Source organism: Camelus dromedarius, chromosome 7 (assembly GCF_036321535.1).
Source record: "Camelus dromedarius isolate mCamDro1 chromosome 7, mCamDro1.pat, whole genome shotgun sequence".
Taxonomy (NCBI): domain Eukaryota; kingdom Metazoa; phylum Chordata; class Mammalia; order Artiodactyla; family Camelidae; genus Camelus; species Camelus dromedarius.
In genome coordinates, this window is record NC_087442.1 from 13,984,531 (window position 1) to 14,001,731 (window position 17,201).

General features: G+C 34.8%; 1 protein-coding gene across 1 annotated transcript in view; it reads right to left on the reverse strand.

Moving 5' to 3' along the window:
• Positions 1 to 203: 203 nt before the first annotated feature.
• AKR1D1 (aldo-keto reductase family 1 member D1) overlaps positions 204 to 17,201 on the reverse strand; it is a 33,883-nt gene continuing 16,885 nt past the window's right edge. Inside the window, exons 4-9 of the mRNA XM_010983167.3 lie at positions 17,114 to 17,191; positions 13,461 to 13,583; positions 6,400 to 6,509; positions 5,510 to 5,675; positions 2,484 to 2,566; positions 204 to 1,554 (exon numbers count right to left, since the gene is read on the reverse strand). Of these exons, the coding sequence (XP_010981469.1) occupies positions 1,512 to 1,554; positions 2,484 to 2,566; positions 5,510 to 5,675; positions 6,400 to 6,509; positions 13,461 to 13,583; positions 17,114 to 17,191 (603 nt within the window). The 3' untranslated portion in view covers positions 204 to 1,511. The remainder of the gene's footprint in view (positions 1,555 to 2,483; positions 2,567 to 5,509; positions 5,676 to 6,399; positions 6,510 to 13,460; positions 13,584 to 17,113; positions 17,192 to 17,201) is intronic.

Genomic DNA, 17,201 nt, shown 5'->3' on the forward strand with positions numbered 1-17,201 from the left:
CACCAGCTCCACATAAGCCTCCCTGAAATATTTTGAAGGGTTTTGGCAATAGGGATCGAGACTTGAATTTGTTCTTTCATTATGGTTCTCCCTTTTTTTGTCTATCTTCCCAGTGTTGAATGTATGGTAGGAATTCAACCAGAGGTCTTTAAATGAATGTAGATGATTTTCCAACCCCTCAAGCAACAAAACGGAGATTCATGTGGTAGAATAAATCATCATATTTTATTATTTCTTGTGAACAAGATATTTTCCAAAAGATGGCATTGTAAGTATTAATATTAGAATTAGTGGAAATAATGAGTAGAGATCAGTTTTATTAAAGTGATAATTTCTTGGAAATGTATGTTTTCAGGTCATTGAAAATTATAAGCAATTTGTTTTGGAGAAATATAAATTTGCCTTGAAGTTTTGAGGAGCTCTCTTACCCGAGAGTGACTTAATGTAGATGAATAAAATATATTGCTCTAGTTGAATTGAAAATAGGTACATCTCTTCTATGGAATTCTAATAATCTTCTTATTAACTTTTTAAAAAATTTGCATATAGTACAATCTTCACAGTTCTTTTGAACTTGCTACCTTCTGAAAATTCAGTTATCTCAATAACTTTCAAAGTCTTAAGTATAATGATTTTATAAAGCCTCTTCTTTCAATGTGTTTCCTCAAGCCTCCCTTTTAAATGTTTTCTTTTAAAATAGTTGTCTATGGACTATTTTACAGTGCAGGACTTCATTTGTGTATGCTGGTTGTCTCAAGCCATTCTGCACAATGGTGGTCATACAATAAGTGGAGGTAAGAGTGACAGGCAGTATTGGCATGGACCACTAGTTATGGTGACGCTCAGGCCCTAAAACATGCAAGAGAGAACCAGCAATTACTTATCTCTCAAGCTGGGTAAAAGCTACAGAAACACATACTGGATGGAAACAACAACCAAATCAGTACAGCTTAGTTGACTGCTGTGGTGTTTAATTAGCTCTATTTTAAGACTTTTCTACACTTAGCCCTCTTCCCTACTCAAGGTGCAGCAAATTACTTTGATGTTTATAATGCATGTATGGATCTTATTTTGGCTGTGTCTGTATTACAGTCAATGGTCTAGAGTATCAAGGCCACCGCCAGCACACTGGCATGTTCCAGCTCTCCATCCTCTTTCTTGCCCTGTTAACTGCTAGAGAACTCAGATTACCCATGGCAGCACCCAGATTCATGACTTACTTATCTTCATATGTTGCCTCTGAAGTCTTTTCTAAAGCCTGATGTTTTTCTGTTTGAAGCTCAGAAGACAATGATTTAATAAAATATTAGCAGATAATTTCCAATGGTTATTTCAACAGATTTAAATCCCCCACCACCACATAGGTAAGTCAAAGTCACAGTACACAAAAGTTAAGCATGTCTCCATCACCACTTCATCTGAGGATTTCATTTCTGTAGCTGGGGGAACTACCCAGCCCAAAGTCCTGGCACACATGGGAGGGAAAATATCTGTTTCAGAGTTCTCTGAAGTCAGTATTCATCATGAAATGGGTATTCAGGATGGTCAGACCACCTGCCAAAACAATTCCCCCAAAGGGAAAAAGTTCACTTCAAACATTGCACAGCTGTATGTGTTACTAGCATCCTTTGATAATTTCACTGACCATTCCCTCTTTCTCTTTCTTACTCACTCCACCTCTGTTTTTCACCGACTCTCTTCCTCTGTTTTCTCTCAAGCCAGCCCCTTTTACTGAAGCTCTGGACAGCACCGTGTGTGTGTGTGTGTGTGTGTGTGTGTGTGTGTGTGTGTGTGTGTAGGGAAAGGCTGATTGCCTCCACATTAACATTTTGCTTAGAACAAAAGCAAAAGAGGTGAGCAGTACCTGCCTGTTTTACATGCCTATTCACAATTCCTTCCCTCCTTCTTCTCTCTTGATATAAGCTGCCTCCCATGGTTACTTCTGTTGATAGCTGAATTTTCAACACTTTGAAGGCGTGTAAGGAATTTTGTTTGTGGGAAGTCAGACAACAGGCGAAGCCAGAAGCTCCAAATCTTATAGGCAAACATTTGTCTTAAAACTCAAGGTTCTTCCCAACCTGGTGTTCTTTCTACTGCACTCTCATGCCTCTCTCCCAGGAATTGTTCTTGTTGACAAATGTGCGCTTATCTGTGCCCACTTTGATTTTTAAGAAAGAAAGAAATACGTTGTTTGAATATCTGTGCCGCTGTTGTATTAACATGCAAACACTATGACTTAATTCTTCTCAAAGTCTTTAGCCTGCAATGCCTTTACCTAACCAATGGGAATGTCATAAATGCCAGAACTCTTTTAAGTAAAAAGGTAGGTTTGTAGGAAGTACCTAATTCAGAACATGCTGCCCACTGGCCTTTACCCTGTGCCTTCTGTGGACACAGTCCCAGTTCATAAGAAGGCTGTTGGCTGACATTTGACAATCCAACACCACTGGGCAGTCGTTGATTAATGATCCCCCAGAACTCACATGAGCAATTCCACGAAGCGGACATTTGTATTCAAGGCTTCAATGTCCTTCATTTCTTCTTCAGTGAGAGAAAAATCAAAGATCTGAAAAAAAAAGAAATAAAAAGCAGACATTTACAATAGTAGAATATGGCTCATACTTGGGAACAGGAGTGGGGCCAGCAGCGGGACCCCTTGAAAGGTTTATGAACATTTCTGCAAATGTCTAAGAGGAGTTGGGCTAGTGTTGGGGGGCCACCCCACTCATGTGGGGCTGGAATTCTTTCTGCCCTTTGTCTCTGAGACAATCCAGCATGGACATCTTGCAAGAAATTTCAAATGCTCTGAAACAATATGTGTTCAGAACATCTCCTGAAATTCTAAAAGTGAAGAATTCTTATTATTTCTGTATAAGATGCTGAACTTTTGATTCTGGACTATGGCCTTTGTAAACTTTAAAAAAAAATATTGCTTAGTCTCTGAATTTGCTTATGTATTTTTTAAACTTTTAATTTTCTTTACTTTATCCTATTAATCTTTTCTCTCATCATTTTTAGTATTTCTTTTTCTGCCTTTTAATTCTAAATACATTTTCATTGTTTTGTTTTTTCTTAGCTTGTACAGCTTATACTCTGGTTTTATAGTTGTCCTTTATTAACATTTTAGTAGTTTATTTTAGCTTATTTATATTTTTAACTCTTGGTTTATGTGTTTATAATTTATTTTCTCTTACTTTATTATTTTATATTTCTATCCCTTAACTTTCATTTTAGTATTTACACTTATAAATTTATATATATAAGTAATACATAAATACATGCTCTTTGTAAAGAAATGAAACACTACAGAAGTACATGGACACATATGGAGTGAAAAATGAAAGTTCTTCCTGATACTTACTACCCTAGTCCTATTCCTCTTCCCATATATTCCTTCCAAACATTCAGTACACTAAGAGCAAAATGCAAAAATTGTGTCATATTTTTATATTCTGCAACTTTATTTCATTTACGTACTATCTTATGGTGATCTTTTCTGTCAAAATATATAGACTGACTTTATCCATTTAACCACTGCATCCATAGTACAGTTGTAACACAGTTTATTTAGTCATTCCCCTGAGGATCGTTTGTAGCTGCTCTTTTCAGGGAATTCTTTCCTTTGATTATTTATTACCTAAGTATTGGAGTTTATGAGATTGTATAAGGAAATTAAAGTGTGCATAACATAAAAACAGTGATGAATGAACCAATCACTTATAAAATAAATCCTTACAAATTTCTTTTTTGCTTAACACCTTTCCTGACCTAGTGGGGCTACTTGTCACATGACCTCACCTCCTTCAGCACAGGAATAAAGGTGTAGCCCAAGGGCAATCAAGGTATCTTGTTCACTGGACAGTGATTATTATGGGAGTAGCCAATGACCCACAAAGGGACAAGCAGGTATTGATAGAGACCCTGACAGAAGCCTTTATCTGTGATCATCTTTATTCAATATGAGGACTAGATTAACCTGGACTGTTTGTGCCACCATATGGAAAGACGGGGTAGGGAGAACTCAATCCTTTCATAAATCATTTGAATACCTGTGTCCAGTCATGACTGATCTATCCATGGACTTCCCAGTTATGTAAGCCAAAAAATTGTGTCTCTTTTTCTTTGGTAAATTTGAGTTGCAGTCTTTCATGTGGTAGCAAAAAGCTCTGAAGATAAATTGTCTAATATCATGGATGTCTTCCCATGTCAGTACTTGTATTTTCACTTTATTATTTAAAAATGGGTATAAAAGTACACATACTGTGTAAATTCATTTATATTAAATTCTAGCAAATGCAAACTAAACTACAGGGATAGAAAGCAAATCAGTGCTGGCTTGTGGCTGTGGACCAGGAGGGATAGATTACAAAGGGGAATGAGGAAACTCTTGGAGGTGATGAATATGTTCTTTATCTTGATTATGGTGATGGTTTCATGGGTGTGTACATATGTCAAAAATTACCCAACTTGACACTTTAAATATTGTAAGTTCATTGCATTTCAATTATATCTCAATAAATTTCATTTAAAAAAGAAAAATAAAAATGGCTATATAATATTTCATTGCACAAATTAACATAATTTGTTTTATAAGATCCTATTGAAAATTGTTCCCAGTTTTTTTTAACTGATAAAGTATGCTGTAATAAACACCTATGTATATGTGCACGAGCATGCAAATACATCTATAGGAAAAGATTATTGGGTCGATGGATATGTATATTTGAATTTTGGTAGATATAGAAAAATGACATCCTTCTCCTTCAAATCTTAAACCAATTAATATTTCTAACATTTTATGAAAGTGCTTGTTTTCCCACATACTGTCAACATTCTGATTCTTTTCCTATCTGAAGGGATAAATATTATCTCATTTTTATCTTTATGAGTAAAACTAAAAAAAATCTTACTTTTGAAATTTAAATTATTAACTGATGGGTAACTGATTAACTTTATATGCTACTTTTCTATGGCTGCACTTACCTAGCAGTGTAGTCTCTGGAAGTATCACAGTAAACTAATCAGTCCATTGTCTGGGGGCCTCTTTCCTCTCACCCATAGGTCATAACGCTGACTGCAGATTACTTATAGAGGGAATAAAGGGGGTTCATGAAGTCTAAATGAGCCTCTTCAATAATTTCCCAATTTGTCCCCAACTTTTTCCAGAGCCATTAAGAAGGTGGAAAGTTGACTATTATAAATTTCAAATTTTATACCTTCTATTCCTGCTGTGCAGGCAGAGAAGTGCGTAGGTAGGGTCCAGAGTCAATAGGTAAGGAAACAGAAGAAATAAGGGAGCTAGATAACATACAAGGAGCAAAGCAATCCCCAAATTACTAGGAATTGTCTCAAATTCAGCTAACATTAAATCTAGATATGGGCAGAGTGGGTTGGGGAGCTGGTCTATAAAATAACATATGAAAGTATTGCAAGTTTCTTATTAATCTGGACAGAAAATTCCCATAAAAAAAACAACTACTTTTTACATTTCTAGAAGTGGTTCTCTTACTTGAAAGTTTTCTTTGATCCTTTCAGGGTTAAAGCTTTTAGGAATGACAACCACTCCTCGCTGGATGTTGAAGCGCAAAACAACTTGAGCTGCTGTCTTACTGTACTTTTTCCCCAGTGAGTTTAGAAGTGGATCCTCTAACAAAGGTGGGGGAGATACATTCACCCTTTAAAAAAAAAAAAGAATATGCATCATACTTAGCTCGAGTAATGAGAACCAGTGGTTAATCTATCATCACCCTCTGCCACCCCCCTCCTCACCCCATTCACATTTTAACCTATCCAGGACATTTTGAGGTCACCTGTAACCAACTTCTCTGAGTGCAGAGTACTCAATGACAATTTGCTCTTACTATGGGAAGATCAAGAGAGGCAAATTTATAGAGCTGCCTCTTCCAGAGGGTAAGTAATATTTCTTTGACAGGTTTTATAGAAAGAATAGGGTTGGAAGTAGGCATACAGGGAAAGGCAAGAAGGCTGAAATGGAAGAAACAGAGGTACAACTCTTGGGATCATCTCAGAGTAGAAAATTTTCTACTTAAGTTTGTGGAATACATCACAATAGAAGTGTTGTCATTGAATACAGAGATTTTAAAAATTCAAAAACTTCAGAATATGGCCGTAGAGACTCTTCGTCAAATAATAATCAAACTAAGATTTATTGAGCATTTTCTGTGTTTCAGGTACCATTAGGCATTTCACAGGTAGAGTATAACCAATTGTTACAAAATCTCAGTGAGGAAGGTTTTATTAGCTCTATTTTTGTGTGTGTGGAGAATGACTTGAAGAGACTTATGGTCACACAGCCGAACAGAGTCATTCCAATCAAGCAATTTACATTCACACTCTACACCAAAGGAAGTACTGGAGGAGACATACAGCATTACCTACCAGGTCGGATTCCTAGAGGTCCCCAAAGGGCTGTATGCAATAATGACAATATCATGTTGTTGGCAAAATTTCAAGAGCTTTGGCTGGGTGAAATATGGATGGCACTCAACCTATGTGTTGCATTGGAGAGAGAGTGGAACACAAAATTAAGGCTTTGTAGATGAATGCAATTTTACATAATTTTTTTAAAGTTCCTCAATAAAATCCATTGCAAAGTATTACGGATAGCTGGGCAAATCTTAAATATTTTTTTCTGATAAAGAAGGTTACATTGTTTATATATGGGTGATTATTAATTAAAACAAGATTAGTGAGGTCACCACCCGTGGGTTAATTCTAAAATAACTGGGGAACAAATTCAATTTTTACAGCTATCAGAGTTTAAAACTTGAACCGAACAGACTCAGTTATTTATAGTAAATATTCTAGCAAATACTATTTTCCATAATAAACATACAGTCTCAAGGTTCAGATTACAGTCTTGCTAAGTGAAAGTGACAGGTTGCAGAAGCTCTGTGTCCCTAGCTATCAAACACCTAACAATATTTTCACAAGAGATAGAGTGTGTACAGAACTATATGTAAAGATGTATTTTGTCTTGGTGGAGAGTTCTTTATACCACCAAATTTAGGCCTACTTTCCTGTTCTTTGTCTTATTGACAAGATTCCTGCACTAAAAATACTTGTGTCAACAAAAGTTCTTAAAGTTTCTTAAACATTATGGTAGTTTTTGACCTACATGTTTTTTTTTTTCTTTTTAATTAAAATCAACCAAGGCTTAATTAAAATATTTTAATTGTATAATTATTATTTTCACTATCTGGAATACTTAATATTTAACAAGTCACATTTCTAGAAAGCACAAGAAAATGCTATTGATGAAGTGAAAAGGTAAAGTGGGGCCCTTAGACGTGGGTCTTTCTAATTTGATAACCTTTTTTTTCCATGTCAGTTTTTCCTGTTTCTTTTCTTTCCCCTGCCCCCTCATAATCTCGCTCCCTCCTTTTCCCTAAGACACTTCAATTACTTCCCCTACTTGGGAACATTTCTTAATTTTAAAAAGCGACACATAGACTAAAATAGGTTAGGAATCATAATGTCCATAGTATAGTAGTCCCTCAGTATCCACGGAGGATTGGTTCCAGGAACATCCCCTTCTCCCCCCATCTCCTGCAAATACTGAGGCCTGCAGGTGCTCAAGTCCATTCTATAAAATGTACAGTGGGCCCCCCGCGTTTGCACGTTCTGTATCCATGGATATAGAGGGCTGACTGTATTTCTTCCCCTTTCTACCCTTTCCCACTCCCAGCATTACTCTCCCTCTTCAGTCTCTTTTCCATTTTCCGTCTTATTTATTATTGGTAGACTAACCTTTCCAAACACATTTTTAATCATGTCACTCCATTGCTTAAAGACTAAATATGAATTTCTTAATTTCATGCCTACCTGCTTGTTCCAAACACATTTAATTTTCCCTACAGGGACTCCTTTTTTTTGGAAACAAAGTTTATTCTAGGAAGAGCAACTTGATAGATAAAACCATTTTAGAATTTACATATGTGTACTGTTCATTGTTTCTAAGAACAGTTTAGAGCTTTAGCTTTTTAAATTTACATAGTTATCAAAGGAATAAAGCCAACCACAAAATAAGAATCAACAGAATGCGGTAATGCGATCATAAAGGACAAATGTGCTTACACATTTCAAGAAATCAGTCATCTAAGCTATAAATAATAAGTAGTTCATTTGTGTCTTTTTTTAAGATTCAACATATAAGCGATATCATATTGCATTTTTCTTTTTCTTTCTGGCTTACTTCACTTAGAATGACGATCTCCAGGTCCATCCATGTTGATGCAAATGGCATTATTTTATTCTTTTTTATGGCTGAGGAGTATTCCATTGTATAAATATATCACAACTTCTTTATCCAGTCATCTGTTGATGGACGTTTGAGTTGTTTCCATGTCTTGCCTATTATAAATAGTGCTGCTATGAACGCTGGGGTGCATGTGTCTTTCTGAATTATATTTTCCTCTGGGAATATGCCCAGGAGTGAGATTGATGGATCATATGGTAAGTCTATTTTTAGTTTTTTGAGAACCTCCGTACTGTTCTCGATAGTGGCTGCACCAATTTACATTTCCACCAACAGTGTAGAAGGGTTCCCTTTTCTCCACACCCTCTCCAGCATTTATCCTTTGTAGACTTTTTAATGATGGCCATTCTGGCTGGTGTGAGGTGATATCTCATTGTAGCTTTAATTTGCATTTCTCTAACAATTAGTGATGTTGAGCATCTTTCCATGTGCTTGTTGGCCATCTGTCTGTCTTCTTTGAAAAGATATCTACTTAGGTCTTCTGCCCATTTTTTGGTTGAGTTTCTTTTTTTTTTTCTTGATATTAAGGTGTATGAGCTGTTTGTATATTTTGGAAATTAGTCCCTTGTCAGTCACATCATTTGCAAATATTTTCAGGGACTCCTTTCTAATCAGGTTGCAGTGCTGTTACCTGTCTCTGGCCTATTAAATATGTATATATACATGTGTATATATCTGTATGTATGTATATACTTGTGTATATGTGTATTTGTATATGTAGTGAACATTTTTATAATCTACTTTTTGAAAAAAAGATTTTATATGGTTTATAGGAAAAGGTATACATAATAAGGCTAATACAATTTAAAAAACAGAACAAACAGGCATGTGAATATCCATTCTGTGACTGAACAAATTTGGGAGTTTAAAGAAAGTTGCATTGGGCAACATATTAGAAACATGTATTCAATAAAAACTTTTGAATTAACATAAACTCAAATATATAATATAATGAATACAATAGAAATCTTTGCATAAACAGTTTTTAGATTTAAAAAAAGACTTTAGGGCATATCACTAAAGGAGCATTCAGTGAAGGAAATTTCAATGGGGAGGGGAAGGAAGTGGGGGTGGGGGTGAGAGTGAATAAGCTAATATGATCCAAGTGCCTATGACCTCAGAGAACCACATTCCTTGTCTTCAGAGAATTTATCTCAGCTTCTAACTACAAATAACTTTCATGATTTTTGATTAATGTCTGATCCAGGAGAGCAAGGACTGCATTTATCTTTGGTCATTTTTGCATGCCTAGAACCTAGCAAAGTGCCTGGCATAAGGCAAGGCTTGATGACTATTTGTTGAATGAGTGAAAACAATAATTATACAGAGAGAACAGAGCCAGAATCTTAGGAAATCACTTTTGATGCTGCAGACTATTGCAGGCTGGGCTTCATAAGGGCTGCAGCCAGTGGGGACATTTCAGGTTGGGACCAAATGCTAGTTTAAGGTAGAGGAGTGGTGATGGTTTCTGATGTTACAGGGCCTTGATGTCATCCTTATTTCCAAAGAAAAGTGTATCTAAGCACACTTGCCTTTCTTCTTTGCTAGGGACTGGGTAGAGCCTTTTGTAAATGGGCCAGTGGAGCTGTGCTCTTTACTTTTTTTGTTTGCTATATAAAACTGATGTAACTTGTCAGTGTCTTGGTGTGTCTGGGACTTTCACAACACTCTTTGGTAATGCTGTAGTTTTAGATATCAGAATCTCACAGGGTGAAGTTCAGAAGCTGGACAGAACCCATGAAGGAAAATAACAAAAGTCCTTTCATAAATTAACCCCAACCCCTTCTGTCTTTCCATGAAAAACTGTTAAATTTTAATTTCACTAATGAAATCCCTCAACAAATATTTACTGATTCTTGTGTCAGGATACCTGTGACTTAGGCATAGTGAAGAAGATCAGGAAAAACTGAAGAATTTGGGAACTTCCCTTATTCCTTCTCTTCTTCCTTTCCCTCCCTCCCTCCTTTCTCCCCTTCAGTCCTTAATTCATAAAGTTAGGTGTTGGAACTTGGCGTGAGATTAAATGGCTTGAGGAGATCCACAGTGTTCTTGAAATTAGGCTGGGAGAGCACTGGGGGAAACTAGGAAGGCTTTCAGACAAAGCCAGGAGTGGAGCCTGGAGGCATGTTTCTTCAGATGAACATCGTAGAGGGTAGTTAGGAATCCTGGGATGCTCAGGCTCTGAGAATGAGTATAGAGTGAGGTTATATTGTATGTGAATTTGTTCATGAAGCCAGTGAAAAATACAATTTGTAAATCTTATGTTAGATTTAGTCTAATGGGAAAATTAGTTTTTAAATATGTGAATTTTGAGTTATGCAAGGACTTCATATATGTATCCCTTGCACATAAAATATGTCCACTCTGTATAATGCACACAATGTGCTCATCATATTCCTGGGTTAAAAGCTGCTCATTTTTTATCTCTGGAGTAGGTACACATGTACCTACGGCACAGAGTAGTGGCTGGCTGCCAGGAGACCCACACTTTGATCTGTGCCATGGCTAGAGTTTTGATGTATTCTGCTTTCAAACACCACAGAACACGTGAATAGGCTCAGGCTATGATCCTCCAACACGCCTTGTTTCTCTTTCAGGGTATGTTTATGAAGCTGATCGATATTCTTGCGTCAACAGATCAGAGTATTTACTCCTTGGCATGAGGGAACACATGGTCATATTTTTACTCTGTTTTTCATTCTCAGGTCAAAAACTCCTTCTCAACTGGATTAAAACAAACTGTAGTGTATATATATACAATGGAATACTACTCAGCCACAAAAAGAATAAAATAATACCATTTGCAGCAACATGGATGGACCTGAAGATTGTCATACTAAGTGAAGTTAAGTCAGAAAGAGAAAGAAAAATACCATATGATATCACTTATATGTGGAATCTAAAAAAATGACACAAATGAACTTATTTATAAAACAGACAGACTCACAGACATAGAAAACAAACTTATGGTTACCAGGGGGGAATGGGAGTGGGATAAATTGGGAGTTTGGGATTTGCAGATACTAACTACTATATATAAAGTAGATAAATAATAAGGTCCTACTATATAGCACAGGGAAAAATATTTAATACCTTATAATAGCTTATAATGAAAAATAATATAAAAAGGAATATATATGTACAACTGAAGTACTATGCTGTACACCAGAAATTAACACATTATAAATTGACTACACTTCACTTTTTAAAAATCACCATCTGTTGCTGTACATTTGTAAGGAACCAGTTTGTCATTTCAACATTTTTATAACAAAATATTGTTCTTAGGTGTGCAGGAAGGAGATGTTAAGAGATATGCTGGTGAGAGATACTTAAGAATCCCTATACTTAGGAATAAAGGGATGGATTGAGATCAATTAGGAAGGCAAAGGTTGTTGTGCTCTGTTCCTGAGCGCATATGATATATTGCTAGCTGAGGTGTCAATTCGGAAGCTGTGTGTCTAATAGAGCAACACTTCTGTTTTAGCTGTGGGCTGTTGTCATGATGTAGGTAATAATTCATTTCTTCTGTTATAAACTTGTATCAGACTCTTTTGACTTTCTAAAAACAATGAATTCAACAAACAAGTCCACCATAATCCCAATATGTGAATATTTACCAGATCCAAGAGCATTTTTTAGTGTAGCCTCTTAATGTTTTATGAAGTAGGGGGAAGAGGGTATCACAATCCCTATCTAACAAGGTAGAGAATAGTATTTTGTTGTGATTATAAAAGTAATATAAGCTTGCTGCAGAAGACTTGAAAAATACAGTAAAGCATAAAGAAGAAAACAGAATTTACTTGTAAAATTCACTGCCAGACATAAACACAGTATTTTGATTTATTTCTTTCCAATATTTGCACTTTTTAAATAATGTAATCACTTCCATGCTATATTACCTTTTGTATCCTGGCCATTCCATTTAATATCCTGGCCATTTCTCTTTTCCTCAAAAGTGATTCAAGAACATCTTTTGTTAAGATTTCACATACTATGAATGTTTTAAAGTTTATTTAAACACTTTCCTAATTTTTCATATTTATGTTACCCCCCCCCCTTTTTTTTTGCCATTATAAACAGCACTGTGACAAACACACACATGGGCATTCTGATTTTTTTCACAAGGATAGATTCCTAAAAATAGAAGATTGAACATTTTTTAAGACTCTTAATACTTATTGCAAAATTGCTTTTCAGTAAGGTTGAACCAATCTGCATTTGCCAGCACTCCACCACTTGCTTTCATAAAACATTATACTAAAAAATAAAACAAAAGCTTTGCTAATTTGATACACAATACAAAGTTACACTTAAATTTCATAATTACTAGTGCAGCTGAACATTCTTCATGTTTACCAACCTTGCAATTTATCTCCTGTGAATTTCTGCTCATTTCTTTTTCCCATTTTTCTGTTGAACCTTAGTATTTTTTCTCATTGATTTTTATTAGGCTTTTAATTAATAAGGATATGATCCCCCTTTTCTGTTATATTTTTAAAATATATAATTCTCTATTTTTGTTTGCTCTTTGTTTCTAATATTTTTAGGGTTTAACATTCTTACACCATTACATGCGTTGGTTTTCTTTGTAATTTTCCCATGGCTTCCTTTTCTATCCACAGCTCAAGAAAACTAAAATTTTTCTGTAGTGTTCACAAATAATTTCCTGTTTTTTCTTGAACTCCTGATTAAAAGGACATTTTGGAGTATGACATGAGGCAAAGGTCTATATTTGACTATCAATTTTCCCCACATATTTACTGAAAAATCAAACCCTTTGTCATTAGTTTGTGCCATTTTATTTTACATTAAGTTTTTATTTTACTTGGGGCTATTTCTAAGACATTTCTTATTTTCTATTTTTTTGTATGTTGGTTCTTGTACTAATTTTGCATTATTTTAAATACTCTGTGTGTGTCAATATCTGGTAAGTTTTGTTCCTGCTCATTATTTTTCTTCAAAAATTTTTTGGGGTTACTTTTGCCTGGATTTGAACTTTCAATTCTTTTTTCTTAAGAGACATAAATTGACTTGCCCAGGGTCTAATGGTAAGATATATGTAGAGTGACCGCAAGACTTTCTGACTCCTAGTACAGGTTTCTTTCTGTTAAGTAATAGATTATCCCACACTCCCCAAACCTCCACTTCCCCTCACCTCCCTCCCCTGCTCAAGCTGTACCTGGTTGCTGACTGGCTTATACTTCAGTCCTGGTTTGTGCAGGATGAGCTCCAGCTGCCTGCGGTTAAAATTGGATACTCCAAGGGATTTCACCAAACCAGCATCTTTGCAAGCTTCCAAAGCCTGTAGCATAAAAGCCAACAGGTCAAGAAAGCAGCCTCCAAATAAGCAAGAATAAATACTTATGGGGGGACTATAAATTCTTTAAAAATGAAAGTCCCTGGGTATAGGCTCCATGAAGTGAAAAAAGGTGCAGGAGAAAGGCAAGAATTCTGTAACTGAGTGATTTGGGGAAATATCGTATTGTATCTTCCCTTTGTATTTTCGTAATGTATACCAACACAGTAATGATCTTATTTCTTAAAATATGTGGAGGTTTTCTTTATGGCATGATACCTGAAAATTCTTATAAATGTCTGGTATGTGTAGAAAATATATATTCTCCTATTTTTGGATACAAATCTTTCTGTTTTTCTCATTCATACATATGTGTATGTATATACACATATACACACATTATATAGAAGATTAGGTCAAGCTTTTCCTGGCTTTTCAATAATTTAAAGGAATATGTCAGAAATCTCCCATTATATAGTGATTTCATCAATGTCTTTCTCTAGTCTATCAATTTTTGCTTTATATATTTTGAAGATATTTTATTTGGTATATATGTGTTTAAAACTGGTATATCTTCTTAGTAAATTAAGTAAATCTTTGTCATTATGTTTTTTGCACTTCCCTTTACATTTTAGAGTTAGCTTTTCAATTTCTTTTGGGATTTTGATTGGGATTACATCGACTCTATCCATGAATCTGGAGAGAATTAACAACTTATCTGTATTCAGTCTTTCCATCAAAGAACGTGATATAGCTCTCCATTTATTTAGATTAAAAAAAATTCTCTCAGCGGAATATTGTAGTTTTTGCTATATAAGTCTTGCACATATTTTATTAAATTTATCTCTAAATATTTAATACTGTTTTTAAAAAATTCAACTTCTAATTATGTATTGCTAGTAAATAGATTATATATAGATACGGATTTTGTTATTTCTTGTATATCTTATGGGTTATTTACATATATGTTTCTTAGTCTTCAAATATTTAATGATTTTTCAGATAAGTTTTTGTTATTAACTTCAAATTTAATTTCAATTTCATTAGATAGCCTGCTTTGCATAAAGAATATTTTAAATGTATTGAGATTTGTTTTGTATCTCAGAAAATGAACTATTCTGTGAATTGTTCTATATGTACTTAAAAATAGCATTCTGTTATATTTTGGCAAAGTATTCTATAAATATCAATTAGGTCAAGTTGTTTGATAATGTTTAAATCTATATTGTACAGATTTTCTGTCTACTTATTATCTCAATCATTGAGAGAGAGATTTTGAAATCTCTGACTATAATTGTGGATTATTCTTTTCTCTTTTCAGTTCTCTTAGTTTTGGTTCATGTATTTTGGAGTTCTGTTATTAGATGCATAGCTGTTGAGGATTGACCCCTTTATTATAAAACAAACTTTATCTCTGATAATACTCTCTGCTCTGAAGTTTTTGTTGATACTAAAATAACTACTCCAGCTTTCTTCTGACCACTATCAGCCTAGTACATCTTATTCTAGCCTTTTACTTTTTAAAAATCTTTTACTTTCAACCTATTTGTGTCTTATTATTTAAAATGAGTTTCTTGTATATAAAATATAGTGGGGTTTTGCTTTTTATCCATTCTGACAACCTCTGCATTTTGACTGGGTTGTTTAGACTATTTACATACACTGTGATTATTGATGCCAATGAATTTAAATGTCCCACCTTGCTATTTATTTTCTATTTTCCCCGTCTATTCATTTTCCCCCTTTTCTTACTTTCCTGCCTTTTCCTGGATTAATTATTTTTTATTATTTCATTTTGTCTTCTTTATTGGCTTGTTTACTATACTCTGGAAGTTTTAATTTTCTTTTTATGTTGATATTTTGAAGTTTCACTATAAAGCACCTAAGTATGGGTTTCTTTATTGGTAATCCACACCTTTTCAATATTTCGGGGATTTTTTCCCTTCAATTATTGCCTCTTTTTCTTATTTCTTCTTACTTTTTTTCTAAGACTCCTGTTGTATGGATACTGGAAATTCTAATTTTATCATTTATATCTCTCAGCTTTTCATATTTTAACTTTTAAGTTTTTTTGATGGAAGTACTGGGGATTGCACCCAGGACCTGGTGCATGGTAGGCATGCACTCTACCACTGAGCTATTCCCCACCCACATATTTCATATTTAAAAATTTTTTCTTGTCCTTTCCTTCTTATTGGAAGACTTCCTCAATCTGATCTTTCAAGCTTAAATTTTTTTTCCTTATCTGTACCCATTCTATTTTTATCCCATCTATTGCATTTTTTATTTTTCCTAATTATTATTTTTGCCTGCTTTTAAAACTGTTTTCTTGTTTTTATTTCATATTGCTAATATATATTTTTTAACTTCCTTTAATATATTAATTAGCTAATTAAAAAGTTCTTCAGCCTCTGTTCTGTTTATGCTGGGATGGGTAATTGAGATATGTTGTTTCTTTGTGAGATAAATGCCTTGTTACTTTGGGCTCTGAACTCATTTTCTCCCAAGCATATTGGCTACACTGTCAGGCAGTCCCAGTCAGCTCCAGTGAGGTCAGGAGTGAGTTTATGGTCTTTCAAGTAGAGAGCGCCAGGCACCAGAAAACCCAGTTAGTGCCTCCTCACCCTCAAAACAATCCACAGTTCAGATTTTCAGCTGTTACCTATATGGGGGGAATTCTATTAGAAAGAGATAATCATTAGAGTATAATTTCCAGCTTTTGGAGTTTGGATTGGGAGAGGCAAGGGAACTACTGCCAGAGCTCAGGTAGTAACTTATGTTTTTCCCAACTTCTCGTAAGTGCAGGATTTTAGTTTCCTAAAAGACATCTGAACATGAGTCCCAAGTGTGGAGCAGACAGTATCTGTACCAAGGCTACAATAGGAGAATAGAAAGAGTATAAAGAACTTCAACAGTTCCTCTCCTATATTATCATCTTACTGGTTCCTGGGCTGCCTTCTACTTTAGGTGAAAGCTACCATATTACCTCATAAACCAGTTCAAAATATCTATTAACACCCCCTACCCCCAACTATGAATCTATAAGGGTTTTCTCATGATTTTCCCCTAATTTCCCACTCTGTGATCTTGGGGAAGGAGCCCATAGTTTGTTCAGAAGTGGAACCAGAATTATTTTTCTGTTTTTTTGTGTATTATTTTGTCTTAAGTTTGTTTCTTTTAGACATATTATTGATTTTTTAAAATTTGATTTGAGAAACTTTAAAAATTTGTGAGTTTGTCTCATTTACATATTTTTATTTACTGTTACAGTAGAACTTATTTCCTTTACTTTCTTTTTCCTCCCACACCTCTCTCTTATCTTTGGCATTCTTCTCTTCCATCAAAACAAAATCAAACATTTCTCAGCACCCAGAAGTGGATATTTTATACATCTTTGCTCATGGTTAGAAATACCTGTTTTGACTATTATTTTTCATTGGGAGTAAAGGTTGGAATTCTCCATAAATCGAACAAGAACAATCAGATCACAATTTTTAAACGTAGTGTTTTAAGATAAGAGGCCCACTTGAACTTACCTCCCAAGTGGCACATAGATCTGACTTGCTATATAACCATTTGCCATTTTCATCTTTAGGAAAGATCTCATCTCCAGGCTGCAAAAAA